The following is a 26,546-nucleotide window of genomic DNA, read 5'->3' on the forward strand; positions in this document are numbered from 1 at the left end:
GTTCTCAAAATGGCCATGAATCAACAAATGTTGAGTCTACCCTCAAGTCTACTCTGTGCTTTATTAATAACAAAGCACGTAGTGGACTTGAGAGTAGACTCAACATTATTAATATACATTTGTTTCTGAATATTAGTGAGAGGATTTTCCCATTATTATTCACTTGTATGTGTTTTGTGTGTAGTGTCTACACACACACACACACACATACCCGTATATACAATACAGGTAAAGGAAATTACTGTCTCTAGAACAAATGAATCCCTGTCCCAGCCGCAAAAATGCCAGCAAATTTAAAACTACCAGCAGACATTCTGGGTACATCCAGGGTATCATCTACGAATACAGTGATATCCCTGTTAGCCAGAACAATTAGTGCAGAGCACTTCCGGGGATGAGAGATTTCCGGGTAACAAGACGACTATCTCAAACTTGTTAAAGTTTCTTATCCCCGGAACCTTTTTCGGTTCCTGGGAAAATTTTCAATGTGTCTAAACCAGCCCTCTTGCACAGACACACACTAGCCCACTTCCCCAGAATGTTTCTGGGTGCTGGAGATGTTTTCCTTGAGTCTAACCTACTGGAATCTGTAAACACAGTTCCAATTAAGTTAGAAACTTAATTTCTTTACTATAATAATCCAGAATATGTAGTTTATCTAAAAGGTTGGTTAAATAAATATATTTAAAATGAAAAATCTAAGGGATATGGTCATGAATGAAGCTGTGTGTTACAGAAAAGACTGTCATTTTCCACTCCCATAGAGCTGTAGGGGTTTAGTGGGTCTCATGTTACTGACCTGACCTGATGCAATGTCAGGTGGAGGTAGGGTGGGGGATTAGTGGTATCATATTACTGACCTTCGGATGCAATGTTAGGTCACCCATGTTGGGTGACCTAAGATGTTTTGAATACAGACGAAAGCTAAGATACTTTTGAGGCTCATGCTGTTGGTGGAGGCATGGGAAAACGTAAAATAACAAGTAGATTGCACCACGTGATGATAGTGTGGTGCTTCCTGAGACCTCTCCCAGTGTCTCTGGCCCTTCTAGCATAAGTGATAGTTTGTCCGGCCCTTCAACAAGACGTCCTAGGGCTATGACTCAACATGTACAATTATCTTTTAAGCTTGGAGGGAATAACGATTAATCTGTACTCGGCCTGGGTGCACTTATCAGAATGCAAAATTTCCACCACTATTACCTAGTGAAATATTAATTGTTATCAACTTTTTTTATAAAAAAAATTTCCGACATATGCATGCTTTATAATGGAATAAGGTTTATATTGCAATCACATGAAATAATGAAGGTATAAAGCAATGTATAAACATTTTCATTGAACGCAAACAAATATTTTGTGTTCTACTTGCGCTTACGTATAGGATTAATTATTTTTATGGTGATTACACATACAAAACTGTTTATAGATAATTTATTTACAATGCAGATGCAATAAATCCCACCTTTTTATCTCAAATAGCAAGCTAGTTATGACTCATTGCATACAGCTATTTCTAGTGTGGTGAGGTGAGTAATAGGCCAGAGAGCACCTACCCAAACCCAAGAGTGTTAAGGTGCACGAGAAAGAAAGTCTGAATGGCTAGGTGAATAATATATTGTACTGTACACATATATTATATCAGTAACCTTCTTAAATACTGTTTTAATAGATGGTAGGAGCTAACATATACATACAGTAATCATAAATGTACAGGAATCAATTACCTTCAACATGGCCGGTGGATACCTGAAAAGAGAAACCACAAAATAATAAAAAAACAACATTTATTGCTGAGACATGAGTGAATATGACACAGGATCTTGTATTACAATAGATGTTATAAATGTATACATGTACTGCATAGATGCTAATGATAATATACTGTACTGTACTTATTTCCTGCCTTAATGCATTGAAGGCATTTATTTACCTAACTATAGAAAAGCCTGATGGATTTTATATAACATTATAGAACCTAATGTGAATAAAGTTCAAATTATGTTTAGAAAATGAAATTATCAAAATTAATAACATTATATTAAAGTTCCATATTATCACTTCATTTTGTAATAACAAGCACACTGAAGAGTCTCAGTTTATGATTTCGAACCTACAAAGCATTCAATATTCCATTTTAATTAGTGGGTTTTCAGCAGAAAGATATAATCATTTTAGAATCTTGATTTTTTGCACAAATGTCATTCATAGCAGTTTTGGACCATTCTAGCATTTTCCACAACTCTCAAAAATTTTTGTACACCCAGTGAATACCTAAGAAATGTTGCAAAGTGTTTTAAACCAGAGCTGTTAACTTAAGTCAATCAACAAGGAGAAGAGATAAAACAGGGTTCTTCTCAGAGTACATGTTCCTCCCCAATATTACATATCCCTAAGTAGTAGACACGCTTAGATGTGTAAAAGTACATAGGGTATATATTTCAGAAAACAATGAATTGTAGATATACAAGTAATTTTCACTCAGAAATTTGTCTTGGTAGTAAATACAGTACCAACAAATCAAACCTTTTGATGACGGCAATTACTGTATCTTGAAGTCAATATCTAACTGTGACCTCAGATTCTAATGTTATTGTAAAATTGCCCAAATGAATGATATGATGATTTCCAGAAACTTTAGATCAGAAAGTACTAGTGATATCCCCGTTAACCATAACAAATGGTGCAGACGACTTTTTCAAACGAGGAAAAATCCCTTATCCCCGGAATTTTTTACGGTTACTGGGAAAAGTTTCCAAAAGTCTAAACTACAGTACAGTGTGCATGTGCATTTTGTACAGAGAGACACTAGCCTACATCCCAAGAACGTTTCTGCATGTTGGGATAAGTTTTCCAAGAGTCTAAACTACCAGAGTCTGTAAAATCAGTTCTATTTAAGTTAGAAACTCCATTTCCTTACTAGAAGAATCCTTAATAATTTATGTAAAACTTTAGTTAAATAAATAAACAGTTTTTAAAAAATAAAAAATCTATATAATATGGGTGTGTGAGGTGCCTTGTGAATGAAGATGTGTGTTACAGCGAAGATTGATATTTTCCACTCACACAAAGTTGTAGGGGATTAGTGGGTCTCATGTTACTGACTTGACCTGATGCAATGTCAGGTGAAGGTAGGGTGGGGGATTAGTGGTCTCATATTACTGACCTTCGGATGCAATGTCAGGTCACCCATTGTTGGGTAAAGGATTAGTGGGTCTCATGACCGCAAGATACCTTGAAGAAAAATTAAAGCCGAGGTATTTTGAGATGCGAGGCTGCAAGCAAAGTGTAAACTTTTATTCCCAACATCAGCTCTGATAGTGTTAAAGAAAAGAATTTGGTACCATTGCATATATGGAGATGCATTCTTTTTACCTATGAAATATATACAGTATTGTATATGAAGGGTACAGGTATTACCTGTAATAAACACAGATTATTACAGTAATGTATCTTTACTAATTAATGAATAACAAATAAATAATGTACTGTACAATAAAGATGTAAAGTTATGAAGGAGACTGTTTATATTCATTGTGCATTGTGTACACCAAAAACTGTCATTAAAAACACGTTTTGTGGCAATATAAAAATTTGGGGGAAGATTTTCTTTTTTTTTTCCATAGGAAAATACAGTATCTCAGTTTTTATAATTGGATCCTATGGGAGCCTATGGTGAAAAAAGAATTTTATAGAAGGGTTTTCAGAAACAGAATCTATGAAAGAAAGTGTCTCCTATTGTCATGCAGTACAAAACTAAAGCAACTCACATCTTGTTTGGGTGAAGTGGATGAATCTTGTTCTGTGTCATCACCAAAGTCATCATCAAAGTCATCTTCGTCATCATATTCACTACTATTTCTAGAGGAATCAGCTTGCTGATATGAAGGTGATCTCTTCCAGCTTCCTTGGAGTCCAAGAGAGTTCTGTGGTTGCTGGATTTCGCTGTTGAAATGGGGAGGATATTGTAAACCATATCTATTTTCTGGGTTGTAAAGGTCAAATTCATTTAATAAACTGTGAAAGATAATGTATAAATTATGCCAGTAATATTTTTTTCTCTGAGAAAACTCAGCTTTATACAGGTATGGGACCATTTATCTGGCATGCATGCTTGGGACCTGGGGTTGCCAGATAGATTTTTTCCAGAATTTGGAGTGCCAACCACTGTGATGTCCTGCTCCATCACTGAGCCAGCTAACTCATGTGTAAAGAAATATATATTCCCTCTATGTGTTTGTCCTAGGACAATTATTTCTTTAACTTTTTTTTCCAATATGTATGTAGGATGGTGTGAGCCTGTAACCGAGTAATAATAGATGAAGAAAATTACGTATATCTTCCTGAAAATATGCATTAAGAAGCAACCATAACACCTCACAGCTTGGCTCAGTTGCTTGGTGGTTACAGTGACAAGTCTAACCTGACTACAATGTCCCCAGCAATGTTAACAGATGCAAATGTGAAAAGAAAGTTCTGTAAATCTTCATTTGTATCAAGTATTTGTAGATTTAAAATTAAATGTTGCAGGTATGGCACTAATAGATTGTAATGCTAGCAAGAGTTCAGAAATGGTTACTGCTTAGCTACCTCTGAAGAGTTGTGTCGCTGCCATACAGACATTAATCGTCTCAGGTTATCATCAGTACAGTACAGAGTAGTTATAAATTGAGGTTTTATATTTACAATACTAAAAACTTTTTAATTAATTAAAAATAGTAATAATGTATTTAAGTATGTAATAACATACATTTAATTCTGGAGTTGGGTTAGGTAGAATTTAGCCTACTAAAGACAACAACTGGAGGAGTCATTAGCTTACAGGGGACTGCAACTTCACATACAAGATGAAGGCTGATTTTTTTTTAGCCATTTTCAGACAAAAAAGTGCATCTTATATGCTGTAAAATACAGTAATTAGCAAATCAACTCGTGTAATCTTAGTCGGAAGACTCATACCTCATGGTCAGTTACCCGCCAGATATTGTGAGGGAAGCACATCCTTAGACCTCTCTAATGACCTCCCTCACTCCACACCCAAGTGCAAGTGAAGGCATTTGCTCGGCAGTAATGCTGTTCATTAAGAGTTGCTTGATTTGAGTGGTACTGATAAAGTATCAGGTAACAAAGACAATGATGAGAGGAAACAGAACCCAGATGATATCGAGTTTGTTTTGGCAGTGAGGACAGTGATACAGCCAATGATTCCCTTCCCCACCCTGCCAGCCACCGCGATCCACGACACAAAGATGTTATGATGTGGTACAAGGAGTGTGGAGTTACCTAGTACATTCTATGTTAGGAAGACATCCACATGATCAAGTTCTAAATTCAGTATAAGTGCATACAAATAGTGTATATATTTGAAAATAGTGAGAAGTTTTGTGCTGCCTGAATATTTCTACTGCTCAGTATTTATAGTTCTTTTGAAGAAAATAGAAATAATTTGTGTTTTGTAATAGCTATAAGATAGAAATATGATATAAAAGGGCCTTCAAGTAAGAATTGTGTGTTCCCGCTCACTGTGGGTTGTGCGCAGCAGCTTCAAACAAGACATCTTTCCTCATTCCACACTGCTCGGCAACACTCAAGATAACTCTTCAACTATGCTACAATAAAAGTTGAATGTAAAAATGTTCTTCTGGAAATTTTCTTTTACTGATTAACCCATTTAGAAGGTGACAAAAAAAAAAAAAAGCCTGTGTGGGGGGTGTGGTGGGTCTTACGTCGCCGGGGCTTTAAGGGTTAAATAATTTGTACCAGAATGTAGCTGCTTTCTGGAGTGCTCCAGATACCAAGATGATGGACGAAGTCCCATTCCTGTATTACTGTACTTCCAAAGGGTACTTCAAAAAATACTCACTCCTCATAATATGGGATACTTTACATAACACATCTAAATGATTGGTGAATGTGTTATTTCAGATGTAGACATGGCATCTCAATAGCTATTACCCTTCACTTCTGAGGGAGTTACTAAATATGACAGTATGCACCTGAACAAGTGTTCATTATTAATTAAAAACTAGCTTACTGGAAACAAATGCCAGATAGTACATTTATTGTCAACAAAGTGAAGAAAGCACCTGGGTTTAAAGCAAGCAAGAATAGCTAGACTCAGATATTACCACCATCTCTAATAAGCACAGATTTACTGTAATTTTATAAATGACAGTATTTATTTTATAATCACAGTAAAGCGGTCACTGAAATGTCTGGAAAATATTGAATTTACCCTAAAAAAAGTGAAAATTTAAATGTAAAATGGCAAAGAACACTCACACCATAGTTTTTTTTCCATACTTCATTTATATTTGTTGTCCACTTGCTTGGATCAGTTGTCAAACAGTTCTCATAGGTAGAATGTCTTGAACATGAAAATAACACATTGATCCACGAGTTGGATCAAAGCAGTCATGTTTTGGGAAGAAACATCACTTCACAAGATCAACTAAACGTCCTAAGTAGCTTAGGGTATTATCTACAATAGTCTGGAACAGCACTACAATAGTCTGGAACAGCACTACAATAGTCTGGAACAGCACTACAATAGTCTGGAACAGCACTACAATAGTCTGGAACAGTACTACAATAGTCTGGAACAGTCCTACAATAGTCTGGAACAGTACTACAATAGTCTGGAACAGCACTACAATAGTCTGGAACAGCACTACAATAGTCTGGAACAGCACTACAATAGTCTGGAACAGCACTACAATAGTCTGGAACAGCACTACAATAGTCTGGAACAGCACTACAATAGTCTGGAACAGTACTACAATAGTCTGGAACAGTACTACAATAGTCTGGAACAGTACTACAATAGTCTGGAACAGCACTACAATAGTCTGGAACAGCACTACAATAGTCTGGAACAGCACTACAATAGTCTGGAACAGCACTACAATAGTCTGGAACAGCACTACAATAGTCTAGCCTGGAACAGCACTAAATAGTCTGGAACAGTACTACAATAGTCTGGAACAGTACTACAATAGTCTGGAACAGCACTACAATAGTCTGGAACAGTACTACAATAGTCTGGAACAGCACTACAATAGTCTGGAACAGCACTACAATAGTCTGGAACGGTACTAAAATAGCCTGGAACAGCACAACTAGTCTGGAACAGTACTACAATAGTCTGGAACAGTCCTACAATAGTCTGGAACGGTACTAAAATAGCCTGGAACAGCACTACTAGTCTGGAACAGCACTACAATAATCTGGAACAGTACTACAATAGTCTGGAACAGTACTACAATAGTCTGGAACGGTACTAAAATAGCCTGGAACAGTACTACAATAGCCTGGAACAGTACTACAATAGCCTGGAACAGTACTACAATAGTCTGGAACAGCACTACAATAGTCTGGAACAGCACTACAATAGCCTGGAACAGTACTACAATAGTCTGGAACAGCACTACAATAGTCTGGAACAGCACTACAATAATCTGGAACAGTACTACAATAGTCTGGAACGGTACTAAAATAGCCTGGAACAGCACTACTAGTCTGGAACAGTACTGGATGTACAATAGCCTGGAACAGTACTCCAAGTCTGGAACAGTACTACAATAGCCTGGAACAGTACTACAATAGTCTGGAACAGCACTACAATAGCCTGGAACAGCACTACAATAGTCTGGAACAGTACTACAATAGTCTGGAACGGTACTAAAATAGCCTGGAACAGCACTACTAGTCTGGAACAGTACTACAATAGCCTGGAACAGTACTACAATAGCCTGGAACAGTACTACAATAGCCTGGAACAGTACTACAATAGCCTGGAACAGTACTACAATAGCCTGGAACAGCACTACAATAGTCTGGAACAGCACTACAATAGCCTGGAACAGTACTACAATAGCCTGGAACAGTACTACAATAGCCTGGAACAGTACTACAATAGTCTGGAACAGCACTACAATAGCCTGGAACAGTACTACAATAGCCTGGAACAGTACTACAATAGCCTGGAACAGTACTACAATAGCCTGGAACAGTACTACAATAGCCTGGAACAGTACTACAATAGTCTGGAACAGCACTACAATAGCCAGGAACAGCACTACAATAGTCTGGAACAGCACTACAGTAATCTGGAACAGTACTACAATAGCCTGTAACAGTACTACAATAGCCTGTAACAGTACTACAATAGCCTGTAACAGTACTACAATAGTCTGAGACAGTACTACAATAGTCTGGAACAGCATTACAATAGTATGGAACAGTACAATAGCCTGTATCAGTACTGCAATAGCCTGTAACAGCACTACAATATCCTAGGACAGTACTACAATAGCCTGTAACAGTAATACAATAGCCTGGGACAGTACTATAATAGCCTGGGACAGTACTACAATATCCTGGAACAGTTCTACAATTGTAGTAAATTTTAAAAACTTACCAAAATTCAGTAAAATCGAGTTCTTTTACGTAACCCGAAATTATGGTCATACAAACATACTGAAATTCTCACAATTACACCAGGGCAAAATTACATAACTGGAGATTCCATAATGCGGGGGATGCCTGTATACTGTACTTTATATATAAAGTGTTACACAGTTCCAAATTAGTTTCTAATGTTAACACCACGTTAGCCTTTTCTATAATAGGTGCTCTTTGTGGTGCCTGAGATGTTTTATCATAAAGCATTATGCATGGCAGAGATGAAAAGTGCAATGCACGTCCATGTACTGTACAGCATGTGTAAATTTTAGCCCAGCCTTAATGAACTTTAAATAGTAAAAGTACTATGTACAAGTTAAAATCCATTTCTTGTGAAACCAATATAAATAAGGGTAATCTGTATTTACTAATCTTTAATGAAGGCAACTAATTTGAATGGTTGACACATACAATATAGCTACTTTCAAACTAGAGTGTATGTTTATAAGCATTGGCAATACTGTACAATAATACCTAACCAAAAAACACAGTTCACAAGGGCTGTTAAATGTGCAGTACATTACATATATATGGCAGTTACCCACAGAGCACGGTACTGAAAAGCTTAGTGGCAAATTTAAAACAATACTGTATATACTTACTCAAGTAACTTTTGACTCCCTAGCAGTTTAGCAAAAGTGATGGCATCATTATTGAGATATATTGAGTCATCATCATTACATTCCCTATTCTGCATTTCTCTGGAATAAAGTTGGGAATGATTTCCTAGCAAATACTGAAGGGAGAATTGTATGAACAGAAGTGCAAAAATTTTCACTCACATCATTTAACATAATATCTCAAATACTATACGATATACATACACAATCTTAAATTAACATGTAAGCCAATTTTGTTTTGCACTACCGGGTAATCAGAATGTCACACAAAAATTGAGAAATTGTAAAATACTAGTGATCCAGAATGATGACAGATTAGTTTCTGGAAGATCTCAAACAAGCCTTTGTTCCTAAGGTTAAGACAGTACACTGGTGGTGACAGTCGAACATAAGTTTCACAGTAAGATATTACTATCAAGTCATTCAGGAAGTTACATCCTGTAAGCTATATAAAAAAAAAAAAAAAATCTTACCAGATTCTCAACATCTTTTCTTATTATCTGTCCACCATTTTTATATCTTTCCCAGTTTTGTTTGGGGTGGATCAATGAGTAAAGAAACCTTGTAGATGAAGTCTTAACCTTAACAATATATAACTCAGTATTACAAAGGTTCTGTTACATACCCAATCATTATTTCAATGACACTGTTAAAACTTTTACCTTTAAATGAGCGATTGTATGCGCATGTAACAGTATGGGGTGAAGACAAAAATAAAAAAAATATAAAATAAAATAAAAATGTTACATAAACAATGGACCAACAAAATAGCTCAAAACAGCCTGTCAGGCCATTTTGCCGACCTGTAATGTAGCCTCATAAGAAAAACATCAGCAACAGCTGGTGAAACATAACCAACAGGTGTAAAATACTTCAAAAACAGATTCACTGTGATTGTTTGTATAATACAGATGCAGAGGTAGTGTCCAAGGTATTTTAAATATATGTGAAAATATTCATAATACTGTACAGTACATTATCATGGCAACAAAAGAGCATATATGACCAAGACATTTTTCTTGAGTGGTTTAAAACCATTTCGTTCATGAACACGGGCACATTGTACAGCAGCTGGTCTTGAAGAAAAGAGTAAAATATTGTTGCTGTTAGATGCTTGTTAAGCACATCCTGATACTTAACTTCTGATGAAGGATAATGTTTATTTTATCTATTTACCACCGTGTAACATCACTGATACAACCACTGGACCAAGAAATTTTGAGAGCAATGAAGTGCTTTTGCAAATACATCTTCATGAAACATTTGTTTATTATCGTAAACAAAGGTAGTTTGCTAGAGATAACATTATTTAAACATCCAGATATTATTATGATATTAATCAATGTAAATTATTCATGTAGTACCAATGCTCCATTCAGCCAACATGGGAAAAAAGTCACAATATACTGTATTTAGAAACTTACTTTGTGTGTCTACCGGTACTGACTAGTTGTTGGCTTCTAATCTGCGTGACTAGTTTCATTATTTGTCTGAAAGTAAACAAATAATACTAGGTAATGTTTCAACCATGAAAAGATTGAGGACTTAAGAGGAAAGATAGTTTTGTGTTCTCAGAACAAACTAAAAATTACTGAAAATCATTAAGGAGCAAATAAAACAAGAAAAATTTTTAAGAAAATATTTTGCCTTTTTTACATGATTAATATTTAAAATCTCTTGTCAAGGAATGCAAAACAAAACAAAGTGTTGTCAAAATATAAAAGTTCTAATTCTAACAGAGCCTCTATTTTTACTATATAAATATGGAAAATGTTAATTATCAATGTCAACCTAGCTACACAATATATATAGCTGTAAAACAAATTGTATTTCAATGTACCAAGTTTTTCTCAGGTTAAAAACAACCATTCTCCACACTTGCATGGGTTAACTATGAAGGCATTGTATCCCAGTTGAGTTAGGCATATCTGAAGCAAGTTTTATGGTTGGACTTACAAGTGCACAAAAATCTGATGCTACAGTTGATGACAAGAATGAGAAACCCTGCTAGATAAAGATATACTGTACTGTAAATGTTTTATCAAAAATTTCATAATATAAATTGGAAAAATTTAAACCTCTGGTTTAAATTTTGTCTGCCTTTTACTCGGATATAACTCTTCCTCATAATGTGCACAACACTAGAATTTTTTACAAGCATGACAGGCATGACTACCTGTTCGGGACAGCGTGGATACAGCTCATCATATACTAAGCCTTTGATACAAATGGAGGCAACATGGTCGGTGCTGCACTCGGCCCCATTCACTTCCCCAAGGTGTAAACTTAAGTATCCATTTACAGTTGAGTAAACTGGGGGTGCCCGGAGATCAAACCACCGACCCTTGGAACAGGCGGCTAGCACTACAACCATTCGACCACCACACTCCTTGGGAAGTCAATAAGAAACCCCAAAATGGAAAGATCTGAAGGAGGAGTCATCAAATGCTTCAAGAGTACAGTACATGTAGATATGCAGCAGACATTAAGGACTCTGCACAAGTTTATTTAACTGTTGTTGAAAGGTCAGGATAATTAAAACTTGGTAGAGCTTCATGAAAAGATGCCATCTATGTGTAAGGAAACCACTGGAAAGGTGCATAATCTTTACTAAGTCTGTTGACATTTCATATGACAGTACCCACCTCTTATAACAAATTTTTCTGGTGTATCACCATGGACGAAATTTGGGTTCACTATTTTGATCCTGAGACAAAATAACAAAACATGACCTAAACAAACCCATCATCTCTGCCTCCCCTTGGCAGGCAAAATCATGGCATCCATTTTCTAGGATGCTGAAGAAAAACTGCTTGCCACTCACCAGGAGAGGTGAGTTGCCATTAATTGTAACTATTATACAAAGTTAACTGGAAAACTGCAAGAGGCAATCATGGAAAAAAGATGAGTAATTTACAAAGTGGAGTGCTGTTTCACCTGAAAATGCATATCCCCTCCAGGAAAAATATTTCTAATGATCAATACATGATGTCTCTTGGTCTGTTGTGGATCTATGGTTAGGGAACTAGGACAAAGACTTTTTTTTTTAGAAAGAGGAATACGGTGCAGGCCCTGGAGCACTACAATACAGCCCAAACATCACTTAAGTTCAAGAAGCCAATGTTAAAATATAAAAAGTAAATCATTTGCATACATACAGTCATTCATACCCAAAATACAACTTTTTGATTAAGCCTCAAACCTGTTAATCTTCAGGGTTATATTCAGAAGTGCTGTCAAGGAATGACCCAAGAGTAAAAAACAGACAGACTATAAATTAATATGGAAATGGGACAACAGTCTGTGACAAAGTAAGTAGGCAAGTACAAAAAATTACAATATGGCAGTCTATGAACATTTAAATCTCTAATTCACTTTCTTCAAATTGATTTGAAGATAAAAATAGATAAGCCATCACAGTTTTGATTTGTTTAAAATTAGGTGAGTGTAGTATTTCTATATAACTTAGGCCTTATGCTTCTCTAATCATGTTTTACAACACTCTCCCATGCTATTTCTTCCCTTTCCTGAAATTCCTTTACCCCTTGATCCATCCCACAGATAAGAGGAGTGACTGCAATAGACAGTTATTTCTATATTAACTGACATTTTCTCACTATTCTCCGAGTCATCTGTTACCTTTTTTATCCCCTACACAATGGATTTCACGGAGGTTAATAGGCAGATGGCCAGCTGATGAAATAAAGAATTAAAAGGTCAGAAAGAAATGTCTTAAGAATGATAGTTGATGTGTATAATGGAGTTGTTTTGTATATGACAACAGTGTTAGTAAGAACAAATATGATGCCTCACTTTATTATACATGGCATTGTGTATCTACAATACATGGAGGCTGAAGATTCACAATTCAAGATACAACTTTGCCAATATTACTCACTTGCGATTCCTAATGGAAACATCTCTACCCCATAGTACTAAATTTTCTTCAGTTAATTGCTGAAAAAAAAAATGCAATTAGTCTTCAAATCTTTAAATCGTACTCTGTGTACAATGATAATATTAAAGAAGCATAAAATAAAAACTTTAAATTTAATACATTTTATATGCCAGTAAAATATAATTGTACTATTACTCAACTGGATTACCTACATGGTTAAATAGTATCCACAAAAAATATTGAACCAGGTTATGAAGTAAAATGCATTTTCATGCTCAAATTTGAGCCCAGTTACTGCTCACCAATTTAAATTGGGCCAAAATTTTCACCTACAAACTCAATGGTGCTTCAGGCCTCTATGTAAGATGTTCCCACATGACCAGTTTGTGTTTTGCTGTCACCTAGGGTGATGGCAACAGTTTCTGCCACATTCTGATGACAGGAAAAAACACACCACTATACAAGCCAATTTTTTTCTCTGACCAGTCACCATGTTCCAAGAACATGTTTTGTGAGGAAAAGGCTCATATCCTTGCCCTGTTAGATGAAAAAATTCCTCTGAAGGAAATCCAGTAATGGTCAGGAACGACTCTCTCAAAGCCAGGAAAAAAAATCCCCTATACCCAGAATTTTCTGGGTTACGGAGAAATTTTCTCGGAAGTTCAAGAAATTGCACATTACATCATCTCTCAAACCCAGAAAAACTACCCCATCCCCGGAATTTTCCAGAAAATGTGCCCCTCAGAAAATGTTTCTCGGCTTTGGGAATAATTTTCTGAGAAAATTTCAATTCCGGCTATTGGAGAGTTCCGGTTAAGAGGGATTCCAACTAACGGAGATATTACTGTACTTATATTTCTTAAGTATAATTTCATCTTTGGTAAACCCAGGTGGTTAGGCCATGATCAAACATTATACTGAACAAATATCCACATAATTAAAGGATTTCTCAATATTAAAAAAAAAAAAAAATGTTTCCAGTATTTTTTTTTAAGGGCATTAGCCCAACCGGGCACAGGTCACTGACCCACATCAGGGCCTGGGGGGGACGAAAATATTATTATTATTATTATTATTATTATTATTATTATTATTATTATTATTATTATTACACTTGTATTATTATAATAATAATAATAATAATAATAATAAACAGTGCGAACCGATATACCTATATGTATGTTGTGTTGTCAGTATTAAGAGAAACAATTGAGACCCTGCAATTATGTGTAAATGAGGCAGAAAGTCAGATCAGCAACCTGGGACTTGGTCACAATTTTTGTGATGCCATATGGCAGCAGGGTCTACCATAAGACAACACATTATGCTTCCAATATCTTCCCAGGCGGTAGTACCACCCTGTTTGATAGCTGCCTACTACCTAATACTGTTTATCATTAGCTAAAAGTCCAAAATATAACCAAAGCATAAACTTACCAGTAAGGAATGTCCATCTATTCCCTTTCTGAGAGAAACATCACAGCAGTCAGCTAACTCAACCTGTAATTTCAATACAGTACTATACTATACAATACAGGTACAGTATATAATTTCAACTAAACAGTGTTAAGTTTAAAATAAGCAAATTACTGTACATAGGTAACTGGCTCCTATCCAGGATTTTATAAGTTTAGTAAAATGCCAAGAATATAACAAGAAAATGAGGCCGACAGACAAAAGTGTCATGTTAATCAATACAGTAGTTCTTTTTCCATTCGCTTGACATGTGACTTATCAATAGTTATTACTGGCATCAAGTGAAAACTGTTAGTAACCAGCAAATTCCAAAACACAGTGAACCCTTGCCCAACACTGGTTTGTCCAATGCGCTTTTTGATTATATGCGTTTAAATATATGTGACCAAATAATTTCCCCAACAAGGAAAATTTGAATATAAGCGGATTAAGAATGCGTCGCCCCCGCCCTCCACTCTGCCAGTTGGAGATGCCTGCCAAGCAGCAGCCACTCATCTCTCGGTCTCCCTTACGTGCTCGTACTGCCGACATTGTACTAAAGTGGTTTTGGAACTTTTTGTGTTGCTTTGTGTGTTTGCCCTTGCAGAATGTCCCCCAAATGCTGAAGTGATGCTAGTGATGGTAGCACACCCCAAAAAAGTAGAAAAGTGATGACTTTAGCCGAGAAAATAAAGATTTTAGATTGGCTGCGTGATGAAGCGCGTGAGAACTCTGTAAATGAATCCATCGTATGCACAATTCAAAGTTATGAGGACAAAATAATTGCAAGTGTGAAAGCAACTGCATTTTATAGTGCTAAGGTAGCCCAAGTACCAAGGAGGAATCGGTACTTGGAAAAATTGGAGAAACGATTAAATGTTTGGATCAGTGGACAGGTGAATGAGAAAGGATCTGTTGTCGATAGCGTAGCAATGCGTGAGAAAGCACGTAGCGTGTATGCTCATGTTGTGAAAACTGAGAGGGCAGGGAGTGATGCTGCGACTGTGACTTGATTTCCCAGCAAGCAAAGGTTGGTTTGAAAATATTAAATGCAGCTTTGCTTTACATAATGTAAAGCTTCAGAGAGAGGCTGGATCAGCAGACAAAGAGGCTGAAGAGCACTTCAAGACCATGCTGCTTGAATCGATAAACGACAAAGGATATGCCCTGGAGCAAGTGTTTAACGCTGATGAGAATGACCTCTTTTATAAACGTATGGAGAAAAGTTTAAAGTTCAAAAGGGCCCTTGATGATATTTGTGCCATACAGAGATATTCTGAAAGATTTGCCTAGAAAAGCAAACAACAGAAAATAACAGACTTCTTCTCGAGGCCGCAGTCACCCCAACCATCAACATCATCTGTAGATCTTGAGCCTTGGGAAATAAAACTCATTCCAGTTTCATCATCATCAAGGCCTTCCTCATGAATCACCATCACCAGAAAGCTTCACAACATCTACAATATCATCATCATCAGTTATGCTACAATCATCTAACCATGGATCAGTGAGTATAGTAATATGATTTATAATGCTTATCATTAATATTTTTAATTTTTGATGATATGTTAGTTCTCTTATCATCATATCTGTGCATTAAGTAAATATTTAATAGGTATGCATTTCACGTGATAGAGTCTATATGCGGCCACGAATCCGCCACCCCATTTTTCCCATAAGAAGTTAAGTTTGCCCAACACACCGTTTTCGAGGAACCTAACCCCTGCGTTTGGCAAGGGTTCACTGTATTGAAGTGTGGTATATAGAGGTTCTACTGTAGTTAATAGTCAAATTGTGACCGAGGGGAGTTGGCAGTGTTTTGGCTGTTTTCTACTCAAGTTGGAATTTTTTAAGGGGTGATTATCAAGTCAAGAATGATATCTAATAAATCCATAACCAGAAACAGAAATACGAAATTTTTATAGGATTATATTCTTGATGTTCTCACAATGGTCAATTACTGAGGCTGACTTTCACCATCACTCAAGTGACCCAAGGACCCCTCCCTCACCTTGCCACTGAGGTGCAGTAAGCCCATACATTTGACAATGCCTCTGTGTGTATGAGAAATACTATGTCATTAGCAAAGCAATTAGCAACAACTGGCAGCTTGGTCTGGTTGGCTGTCTCAGGTCAAACCGTCATGATGTTGAGATCACAGAGGAACTGTGTATACTGTACCTAGTGTTAGGTCATTATGAGATTGTAACTGTAAATATTATTTAGGTCGACTGCCATGGAAATTATTGACAGTAATACGCATGGTTCCAAAATCTGCTACAATGAGTTCGTACAAACCACACATGGTACTCGCAAAACCAAACTGGGGTGAAATCGAAGAAAAATCCAGTGGTCGCTGTCAGGGCAGTATGACAACTTTATTTCATACTCTATGTTTTTTGAGGTATCTACTGTATTTAATAAGATGTGATTTTTTACATATATTGTACCTACAAAGGCATGATACTGTAAATTTTGTCATAAATCTATGGAAGCCATGAATTGTCTATTTATAGCTGCCTTAAATTGCTTTTAGTTTCACCACTTCACTTGTTAATGTTATTTAAATAAAATGCAAATTTCTACCTAGTCAAAACTGTAAATTATTTCTGTTATTTTCTTCCTTGTGACTATAGTACAGTATTTCTATCCACCCAAATCTGAATCCCCAAGATTTTCACACCACTGTTTTAAAAGTGAGTGGCATGAGTAGCATCATAAAGCATGACACGTCTCAATAGACCTCTCGCACTACCCAAGCAGTACTCAGGCTCTCAGCCCCACTCGCTACTTGAACACTGCCATGGCTGAACTACCAGTACTGTACCCAAAATAAATAATTTATACAGCATTTCATTCTTTTATTCATCAGCATACATATCTTTCACCTTATAAGAATATGAGTGTAAACTTATTTCCTGCATTTTATTGCACATACAGCACTAAGAAATTTTTTCAATAGTGACACTCTTAGAGCTAAATTTTTATATGCAAACAGCAATAGCAAGATTTTCGTAGAGCTGCAGTTTAAGGGTTAATCACAACAAATAATAATAGACATATCAACAAATAATATACAGTACTGTATGTTTGAAATTTTTTCATTCTATAAATTCATAAGTGAAAAATTAATTAAAAGTGAGAACCTGCAAACAAATTTAAAATTCGGAAAGGTCAACCACGGAGCTCTATACTGATTTGCATAGAGGGAGATAGGGCAAAAATATTTTAATACTTATAGCATTTTTGTTTGAAATTTATATTTGTTTTTTCTTTTGTCTTATTGGGTTGGGTTAGGTTTACACACAGGAGGTTAGGTTAGCTCCTTCTGGTTTCTCTGGTTAGGTTAGTCATGTACCGGTACACTGATATTAGAGTCATTACCTAACCTAATGACTCATTAGGTTAGATTCTTATTGATCTTTTTCCTTGGCAAAAAATTAATTCCTTCATTATTTTTGGGGTGTTCTTGATAAACTGAAGAACTTTTCTTCTTTTGAAAAGTTTTGTAACTCTTGTCTTTAACCCTGATACCTGTTCTTAAATACACTAATAAAATGTTTAAAGTTTTCTGTAATAGCTAGGTTAGGTTTCATCAGTTTTTATGCCATAATTTCCCTCTACTTCAAAACCCTGCCCATTTTGTGTGGTAAAAGTTGCATTTTGTAAGTGAAATAGGAGTAAAAAATAAAAAACTTGAAAAATTAAGAATTTTTTGGCTCTATCTCTCTATATACAAATCAATATAGGGTTCCATGGTTGATTTTCCGAATTTATAAAAAAATAAATTTTAGAATATGAACAGAAGAATGGGTCTTTAACTATATAAAAAAAAAAAAAAAGTTGAGGCATCACTGAACAAGGGAATAAGCAAAACATCCATGAAAAAGTATACAATATTTGTGGTGCAAGCAAACCATCTGTATCAGACTGGATAATCTGTTTGACTATTTTTCACTTGCAAGTTCTGAGGTACAGGTACTGTACTGTATTTTAAAATTATAACAAGTGGTCTATAAGGTTCAAATAGAAGTTACCATTGTTAGGTTATTCATGGGATAACATATAACACAGACTGAGATTGGCTGTATAACATTTTTAGCTCTAAGCAGTGTGAAACCTGATACATTAATGAAACTTTCCAGAACTCACGAATGATTGAAATACAGTAAACCCTCGTTTAACTGACCTACAGGGAGGAAAGGTGGATCAGAAAAGCCATAAAGTCATATAACCGAGGTACTGTACCAAAAATACGTTACTGAGCATTAGATAATGACTTGAGTTAGGTAATAATCATACATGTTAGTACAGGGTACAAATACTGTATATATATAAATACAGGTACAGTATACAGTACTGTAGTGTAATACAGAAATAACAATACGTATAGTACAATCATCTTACTCTCACTCACCTGCCCATTCGCTTTCTTTCAGTCGTAAACAAATTAGCTTACTACAGTACATCCTTAGTATAACTAAAGCTGCCTCCCGAAAGTTGGGGATGCTGTACAGATGCCGCAGCTACTTCACTCCTGAGTAGTTGCTCCAAGTACAATATATAAGGGATTTATTCGTCCTAACTTTGAGTACTGCTCTCATATCCAGGGTGGCTCTTCTTCTGTCCAACTATTAGATAGGGTGGAATCAATGGCATTTCGTCTTATTAACTCTCCTCTTTTAGTGGACAATCTCTCTTCCCTTTCTCTTCGCCGCAATGTTGCTTCACTCTCTCTCTTTTACAGGTACTTTAACGGGCAATGCTCGGTGGATTTGGCATCCTGTGTACCGCCGGCAAGGCCGTGGGTTCGTAACACACGTCTTGCCCGCGGTGCCCACCGTTTCTCTGTGGATGTCGGTCACACGAGAATAACTCGTTATAGTACCTCCTTCTTTCCTCACACAGCCAAACTGTGGAATGCTCTGCCTTCTTCTGGGTTTCCATGCTTACAATCTGTCTCACTTTAAAAAGCTGGTTTTCCGGCATCTTTGTGGTGTAGATTAATACTGTATAACCTTTTTTTTTCTATACAGTATTTACAATTTCTGTTCTTTCCCCCAGGCTCACCTGTGCCTTACCACTCACCTGGACTTGCGATTGATGTTGTTCGGGGAACTGATGTCCGACTTTGATGTGCTGGGAATGCTTACACCTGGTGGTGTAGGCCCCACGGGAGGTGGGTCAGTTATTGAGGGTGTCGGGTATTCGAGGGTGTACTGTATGTGATAAAATTAAACACAAGATACACTGTATACTACTTGAAAACTTATGTGTTTCACCCACCTGCTGAAGCCAGGCAGCCACTTGCTCCACAGTCCACCTCTCCACATCATCTCTCTGAGGTACTGGTGTTGCCATTTCTTATCAACTTCATGGCACTCTTGACAGCACTCAGCTAGAGTACTTGTCAGATGGCAAAAGTACTAAAATCTCTCCAAATTCTCTGTTAATATTGAAATATGTCATTAATTCCCTAACAACTTCCTCAAGATTACCCATGCCTATCCTCCTCCACAGTAGGTGACTAAGTTAGGTTAGGTTCTATTAATCATGTTTAACCCCAAATTTTCTGGTACATTTGTAAAAGTTGCCACCAACAGAATTTCAGGATTTCTATCTTTGCAATCAATAGTTAAGACAATTTTAACATACACTTTTCTTCTATGACCTTTCCCTCACAACTAACTTAATCTCCTAATTGACCCCCCTGCTTATACATGTCGTTTATGAGGGAAACGTCACAGAAGAAAAGTGTCTTAGGATTGTCGCAACTGCCAATAGTAAAGAAGATTCCTACAATTCCTGTGTAGTCCAAATTTTAAATAATACCCTAGATTGACAGGGTACGAAGGGTCATAACTCAACAACTATGCATTTTACAAACCTTTCAATACCACCACTCCATTCAGCATGAAAATTTGCAATAAAAATATCTCTTTTTATGCTAAACCACATATCAGCACCAGTGTTTATGGAAAAAATTATCTCTGATTTGACAATAAAGTAAACCTGGAGCAGTTGGCTAACACCAGAATGCATCGTTTGATTTCATTCATTTTTTCCACAGAGGTTCTTTGGATGATAGTAATAAGCAATACAATCATGCACAGAACCTGACCTAACCTTACTTAACTTCCTAGCTGGGGGGCTCTGCATTGTCTCCTGAATGTATCTGAACCTGCTCCAGTGCTTGTCAAATCTGATCTTGAAAGAGCTCATACTCGGTGCCATCACAACACTCTCTGGCAGACTATTCCAAGAATTCACAACTATCACCCCGAAAAAGTTTGCCCTCACGGTTTTTTGGGCTTGCGGCTTCTTCAACCTTGAGCTGTGACCCCTTGTGGGGTGACCATCTGTCAGTTCCAGTGAGTAGTGCCCTTTGAGATGTTTATACACCTCAATTAGGGCTCCCCTAGCCCGTCTGTAGTATAAGCTAGGTAATTTCAAGCGCTCTAATCTCTCAGGGTAGCTGAAGTGCCGTAGTGCAGGCACCAGTCTGGTGGCCCTCCTTCGGACATTTTCAATCAACTGACAGTCCCTAGCATATCTCAGGGACCAGACAAGGTGACAGTACTCCAGACGGGAAAGCACTTCTCTCATGAAGATCGTTACGAGGGACGGACCGTCTAGATATCTGAACGACCTTCTTATAAGACCTAATAATTTAGTTGCCTGATTTACTTCTTCTCGCAATGGCCCGAGAACTTCAGCTCATTGTCAACATACACACTCATGTCCTTTTCAAATTGTCTCCATTAATGCAGTTTCTTCGTCCCGTTGAGACATACAATACGCCTCCTTACCGTTGGTACATCCCAGGTGCATCCTCTTACACTTCGCGATATTGAATCATAGCACCCATTTTTTTGACGATTCCTGAAGCTCACAGAGAACATTCTGCAGCTTTTCACACTCTGCTTGGTTCTTAACTTCCCGAAATAACTTGGCGTCATTCGCAAACATTTGTATGGAGGAATGTACAGCGTCAGACATGTCAGTTATGAAGCAAATAAGCAACAGCAAACTTAGTCGAGTGTCCTTACTTGGAGCTGGCGGACGCCCGCCCCACAAGGGGTCACAGCTCAAGATTGATGAAGCCGCAAGTCCAGAAAACTGTGAGGGCAAACTTTTTCAGAGTGAGAGTTGTAAGCTCGTGGAACAATCTACCAGAGAGTGTTGTGACGGCACTGAGTGAGAGCTCCTTCAAGAAGACCAGACTTGACCAACACTGGAGCGGGTTCAGGTACATTCAGGAGCCGGTGCATGCCCAGTATTTGCCAACAGTGCGTGACAGAGACGTGACCAATCGCCCGGGCAGCTAGCAAGCCGATCTTTTGGTGAAGAGGATAAATGAAAAGGAAGTGTAATCAGAGACGTGACCGATCGCCCAAGCGGCTAACGAGCCGATCAGTGGCGAAGAGGATAAAAGTAAGTAAAAATACACTGCCCTGTGGTACCCCGCTTTTGACGGGTAAACATGATGATTTCGTGCCATTAATCACCACACACTGCTTGCAGTCATGAAGAAAGTCTCCGATCCACACTAGGACATTTCCCCAAATCCCGTACGCTTCCAGTTTAATTTTTAGCCTTTTGTGGGGTACACTGTCGAAAAAATTGGCAAAATCTAGGTATATAATGTCGATATTACCACCCTGTTCCAGAATTTGGGTCCAAATAACCAGTACCTTGAGTAATTGTGTTAAGCAGGAGTGCCCCGGCATAAAACCGTGTTTTAGGTTAGGTGGGTTAAGCTAGGTTAGGTTAACTTAGCTAGAACTTTTAAATAAAAATCTTTTAACACACTTACTTTAACTGTGACAGTGTCCACAATAAAACATTGTGAAATTGCGATGTTTTTAAATTCGTTTTACATGAAAAATCAGCGGCGGGTCAGTCATCAAGAATTGCCTTCTACACTAATAAATAAAAAGTTGTCATTTGGTTTTTATTACTTACTATCAACCAAAGAAACATAAGTGAAACATATTAACGAAATCAAACAACTACCGTCCGTTCCAGTGTTACCGACAATAAATATGAAAATGGCACCAAGTAATAATGATTTCCTTGCTTGCATGTTATACCATAGTATCCTTTATTTCTAAAGTTTTTTTTTTATCATGTCACTGCACCAGTGACGTCTATACCATGGATGTAATCGTTATGCAGTCTTCAAATGACAATACAATCACAAAACGTGAAGATGTGGTTTAAACTCCTCCACGTAGTCGTGCCCTCCATACCCAATTAACAACAAACATTAAATTTACAAAACATACGTTTAAATAAGCAACAAAACTCTACTATAGTGTGTCCTTTTTCATATATTATCTAAATACTTTACCACTATAAAACTCACGGAAATAAAAATTAACTTAATTTTGGAAATTTTATGTTAAACTTTATACTTGCAAGACTCACGTCTACCTCGCGCCACAGCTCCTCTGACACTGTCTGACGTCTCGAGTCTCGACGCCGAAGGTCCTCAGGACTTCAACCTCAATTCCTCAATCCCCAAATTCCTCAACGTCTTTAGTTTCAACAAAAGTGACGTAAAAAAAGTATTTTCACCAGAATCATAATTAGTTACTTAAACATTGATTTATATTGTAAGTTACAAAGATTTTAATTGCGTACATAATTATATGTTTCACTTTCATCAACATTCTTTAATTATTGCGCTGCTACTGATACCAAAATAATAACAATAATAATAATTGTTTACATAATTATATGTTTCACTTTCATCTACATTCTTTAATTATTGCGCTGCTTTTATCTTCTTAACCAAATGATCGGCCTGTTAGCCGCTTGGGCGATCGGTCACGTCTGTTACGCGCTGTTGGCAAGGACTGGGCATGCACCGGCTCCTAAATGTACCTCTCGTCTTTCACATGTAAACAAGATACTGCCACAAACGCGTGTTGTTTCCATAGTTTCTTTACCACACACACACACACGACCGACCTTAGTGATGGGTTATAGTGGTTCCTTCATTCCCAATGATGATTCACGGAGTCGACTGGTGTACGTCAGAGGATGAGAAGCATGGTGACATCCGCACCATTTAACTTCCAACCTTTGAACTTTAACATTTTGGCCTTTGGTGGTTTTCTTTCTCGAAACTGGGGGCTGGTGGTAGAAGCGGTATCGCTCTTGCCTCGCAAGCAATATGTCACGGGTTCGATTCCCGGGCCGGTGGAAGTTGTATGGACATACTTCCTAGTCCCCATTAGTCCCTGTTCACCTAGCAGTAAAGTAGGTACCTGTTGTAAGTCGAAAGTTGCGAATTCGTATCGTATTCAGGGAGTTGTTGGAGCTTCCAATAACTTGATGACATAAGCCATTGACTCTCCAGGCTTCTACGCCCTTAACTCATGAGACATAAAGGCAAGCATGAACTTAGCATGTAGGGGGGTGCCCAATAAATAATAATAATAATAAATAAAAACCTTAGCCTGACCTAACCATATGCCTATCTCCCGCTTCAATACTATAAGGTAACTATGAAGTAAGTCTACCATAATATATTGTTTCGCTATTTATTTATTACAAAATATGATGACTGTGTAGATTACCTGACTCCATTCCATTCTTTCTCGTTACTACTTTCTTCCCTTCCCCACTACCCTTCACCACTTTCCTCCCCTCCCCATTACCCTTCACTACTTCCCTCCCTTCCCCACTACCCTTCACCACTTTCCTCCCCTCCCCATTACCCTTCACTACTTCCCTCCCCTCCCCACTACCCTTCACTACTTCCCTCCCTTCCCCACTACCCTTCACCACTTTCCTCCCCTCCCCACTACCCTTCACCACTTTCCTCCCCTCCCCACTACCCTTCACCACTTTCCTCCCCTCCCTGCTTCCTCCTCCCCAGCCCTTCACTGCTTCCCTCCCCACAACCCTTCACTGCTTCCCTCCCCTTCCCCACTACCCTTCACTGTTTCCCTCCCCTCTCCACTACCCTTCACTGCTTCCCTTCCCTCCCCACTCCCCTACACTGCTTCTCTCTCCTCCCCACTACCCTTCGCTACTACCATTCTCTCCCCACTACCCTTCACCACTTCTGCCCTCTTCTCCCCACTACTTTTAACCATTTTCTCCCCTTATCATATACACTTCAGCCTCCCCATTAACCTTCGCTCCCCATCGAGCACTATGCCACCCTGTTCCCTCCCCAATCTTCCTTCCCGTGCCACTCCTCTCTATAGTTTCTTTCCCTGGTGGTTAACACTTCACACCTTCCCCTCCTGCCCTGCCCTGCCCACCTCCGGGGATTCCTTCTCCTGGGGCCTTGGAACGATGTCTTCAAACAGCGTCTCTCTTCTCCCAGTTTCCAAGACAACTTACCGTAGGAAAAATCATGATATCGTAAATATAACTTAACCCGTGTTGATAGAAACTTATACTTTTATACTGCATAGAAATATAAGTTGTATTCGATTACATGAAGATTAGCCTCCTTCCCCCCTTCCAGGGTTATTTCAGTTGATGATTAAATATCCTAACGCTACCTTGGAGGTTAGGTTAACTTAGGTTAGTTTAGCGTTATGGTGATTTATCATACGACGAAAAAAGAAAGGGAGCTAATCTTTATGTTATGAATCTCATTTAGCGAAATATATTATGTACCGATGTTAATCCTTTAGTAAATTGAACCTATTGTTATAGTAACAGCCAAGATGACCTCACGATATAGGCAGTATACAGTAATGAAAACCAAACCTAATCTAACCTAACCTAACCCACACCACCTGTGACTATGTTAAGTGACACAAGTTCCACATCTCCAGTTCGTGTTTGCCCGACGAGTGGTTACATTTACTTTCTTCTTCTTGAAAGGCTTTGTTAATACGTTACGCTCACTAAATACTGCCTAAGGCTCCCCGGTTCAAAATTAGTTCCTACCGAACGATGGTCTATAAATGGGTAAAAAAGAAATACGAAGCGATGCCATTTCTTTTAATTAAATCCTTATGAAATTAAGTTAAGTTTAGGTAGTCATATCTAGAAATTTACAAATTATAATAATTTATAATGCTAAACTCAGAGCAATTATGCAAGTCAAGCTGGATAATTAATAGATAATTTGCAAGCCTGCCAGCGACATGCACTAGTAGCAAGTTGAGTTCTTACCGGTTTTGTACACTGTCCATTTTCTTTAATTTCTTTTAGATTACTGAAATTCTAACGTTATGTGAACATTTATATTCTCGATTTTTTAAGCATGCATGCTAGGGTTACGGCAACTGAAACACATACCACCTTTATTACAGGTTGAATCAGCTAATTAGATCTATCGTTCCGTAGCCCATATATATTATCAATGTATAATATATGCGATAACTTATTAATTATACCCGGGCTCCTGTGTTTCAAACATGGATTTTTATAACACGCGAAAGAAATACAAATAGTATATCATACTCTAAATATTTCAACAGTTAGGTCAGCAGCTGGTTCCACATTTGTCTTTTCTAGGGTTGCCGCCCCCCCTCCCCCCGCCCGGCACACACAGGCTAATGTACATCACACATGGTATAGAAATCTTAAAAAAAAAATTACCTTTGCTTAAGGCTGAACATCTTCATTCCTTTAGCTGCAGTCTTCTTCCCTCACTGTGTGTGTGACTTGATGTGCCCACGCATACTTTTCTGTAGATTGGATCTTTTTCAGTATTGGCTGATTGCTCTTTAGAAAGGTATAGAAGTCACTGCAAGATGTTTCTTGGAAGTTGTACTGTACAGTCAGAATGCCTTTCATTGTTTCAACACTCAATTTATTCCTTTCCTTTGTCCATTGACTTTGCATCAGTGAAAAAACTTTTTCTACATTTGCATTGTGAGATGATATAGCAAAGAAGAATTGTGCAATTCTTAGCAATTCTGAGTGGCAGTTGTAGCGTACTGTAAGTGGCCAGTTGTCAATTCTCTTTGTATGGGCACACAAACGTACGTACATGTAGACTCCTCGACTGCGAGGTCACACAAAGCCTCCGAAACAGAACTCAAATCTCCCAAGAAACACACACAACACCAGCGGCCACTCTAACCCGAAAGGCCCAAACAGACCACATTCACCACCTACTCCGGGTCATC

The 26,546-nt window shown here is 37.7% G+C and overlaps 1 protein-coding gene across 10 annotated transcripts in view; it reads right to left on the reverse strand.

The window, feature by feature from the left end:
- Positions 1 to 26,046, reverse strand: part of LOC121858347 (flocculation protein FLO11-like) — an 80,652-nt gene extending 54,606 nt beyond the window's left edge. For 3 of the 10 annotated variants that reach the window (XM_042354768.1, XM_042354767.1, XM_042354766.1), the window contains exons 1-8: positions 22,867 to 23,075; positions 19,723 to 19,882; positions 14,419 to 14,481; positions 12,982 to 13,040; positions 10,508 to 10,573; positions 9,066 to 9,164; positions 3,771 to 3,945; positions 1,728 to 1,749 (exon numbers count right to left, since the gene is read on the reverse strand). In XM_042354768.1, the coding sequence (XP_042210702.1) occupies positions 1,728 to 1,749; positions 3,771 to 3,945; positions 9,066 to 9,164; positions 10,508 to 10,573; positions 12,982 to 13,040; positions 14,419 to 14,481; positions 19,723 to 19,797 (559 nt within the window). In that variant the 5' untranslated portion in view covers positions 19,798 to 19,882; positions 22,867 to 23,075. Of the gene's footprint in view, positions 1 to 1,727; positions 1,750 to 3,770; positions 3,946 to 9,065; positions 9,165 to 9,375; positions 9,468 to 10,507; positions 10,574 to 12,981; positions 13,041 to 14,418; positions 14,482 to 19,722; positions 19,883 to 20,323; positions 20,615 to 22,853; positions 23,076 to 23,412; positions 23,434 to 26,013 lie in introns of those variants that run through there. The other 7 variants (XM_042354765.1, XM_042354764.1, XM_042354761.1 and 4 more) reach the window with 7 other exon arrangements.
- Between the last annotated feature and the right edge of the window lie 500 nt (positions 26,047 to 26,546).

This window comes from Homarus americanus, unplaced genomic scaffold (assembly GCF_018991925.1).
Source record: "Homarus americanus isolate GMGI-L3 unplaced genomic scaffold, GMGI_Hamer_2.0 scaffold57980, whole genome shotgun sequence".
Classification (NCBI taxonomy): Eukaryota; Metazoa; Arthropoda; class Malacostraca; order Decapoda; family Nephropidae; genus Homarus; species Homarus americanus.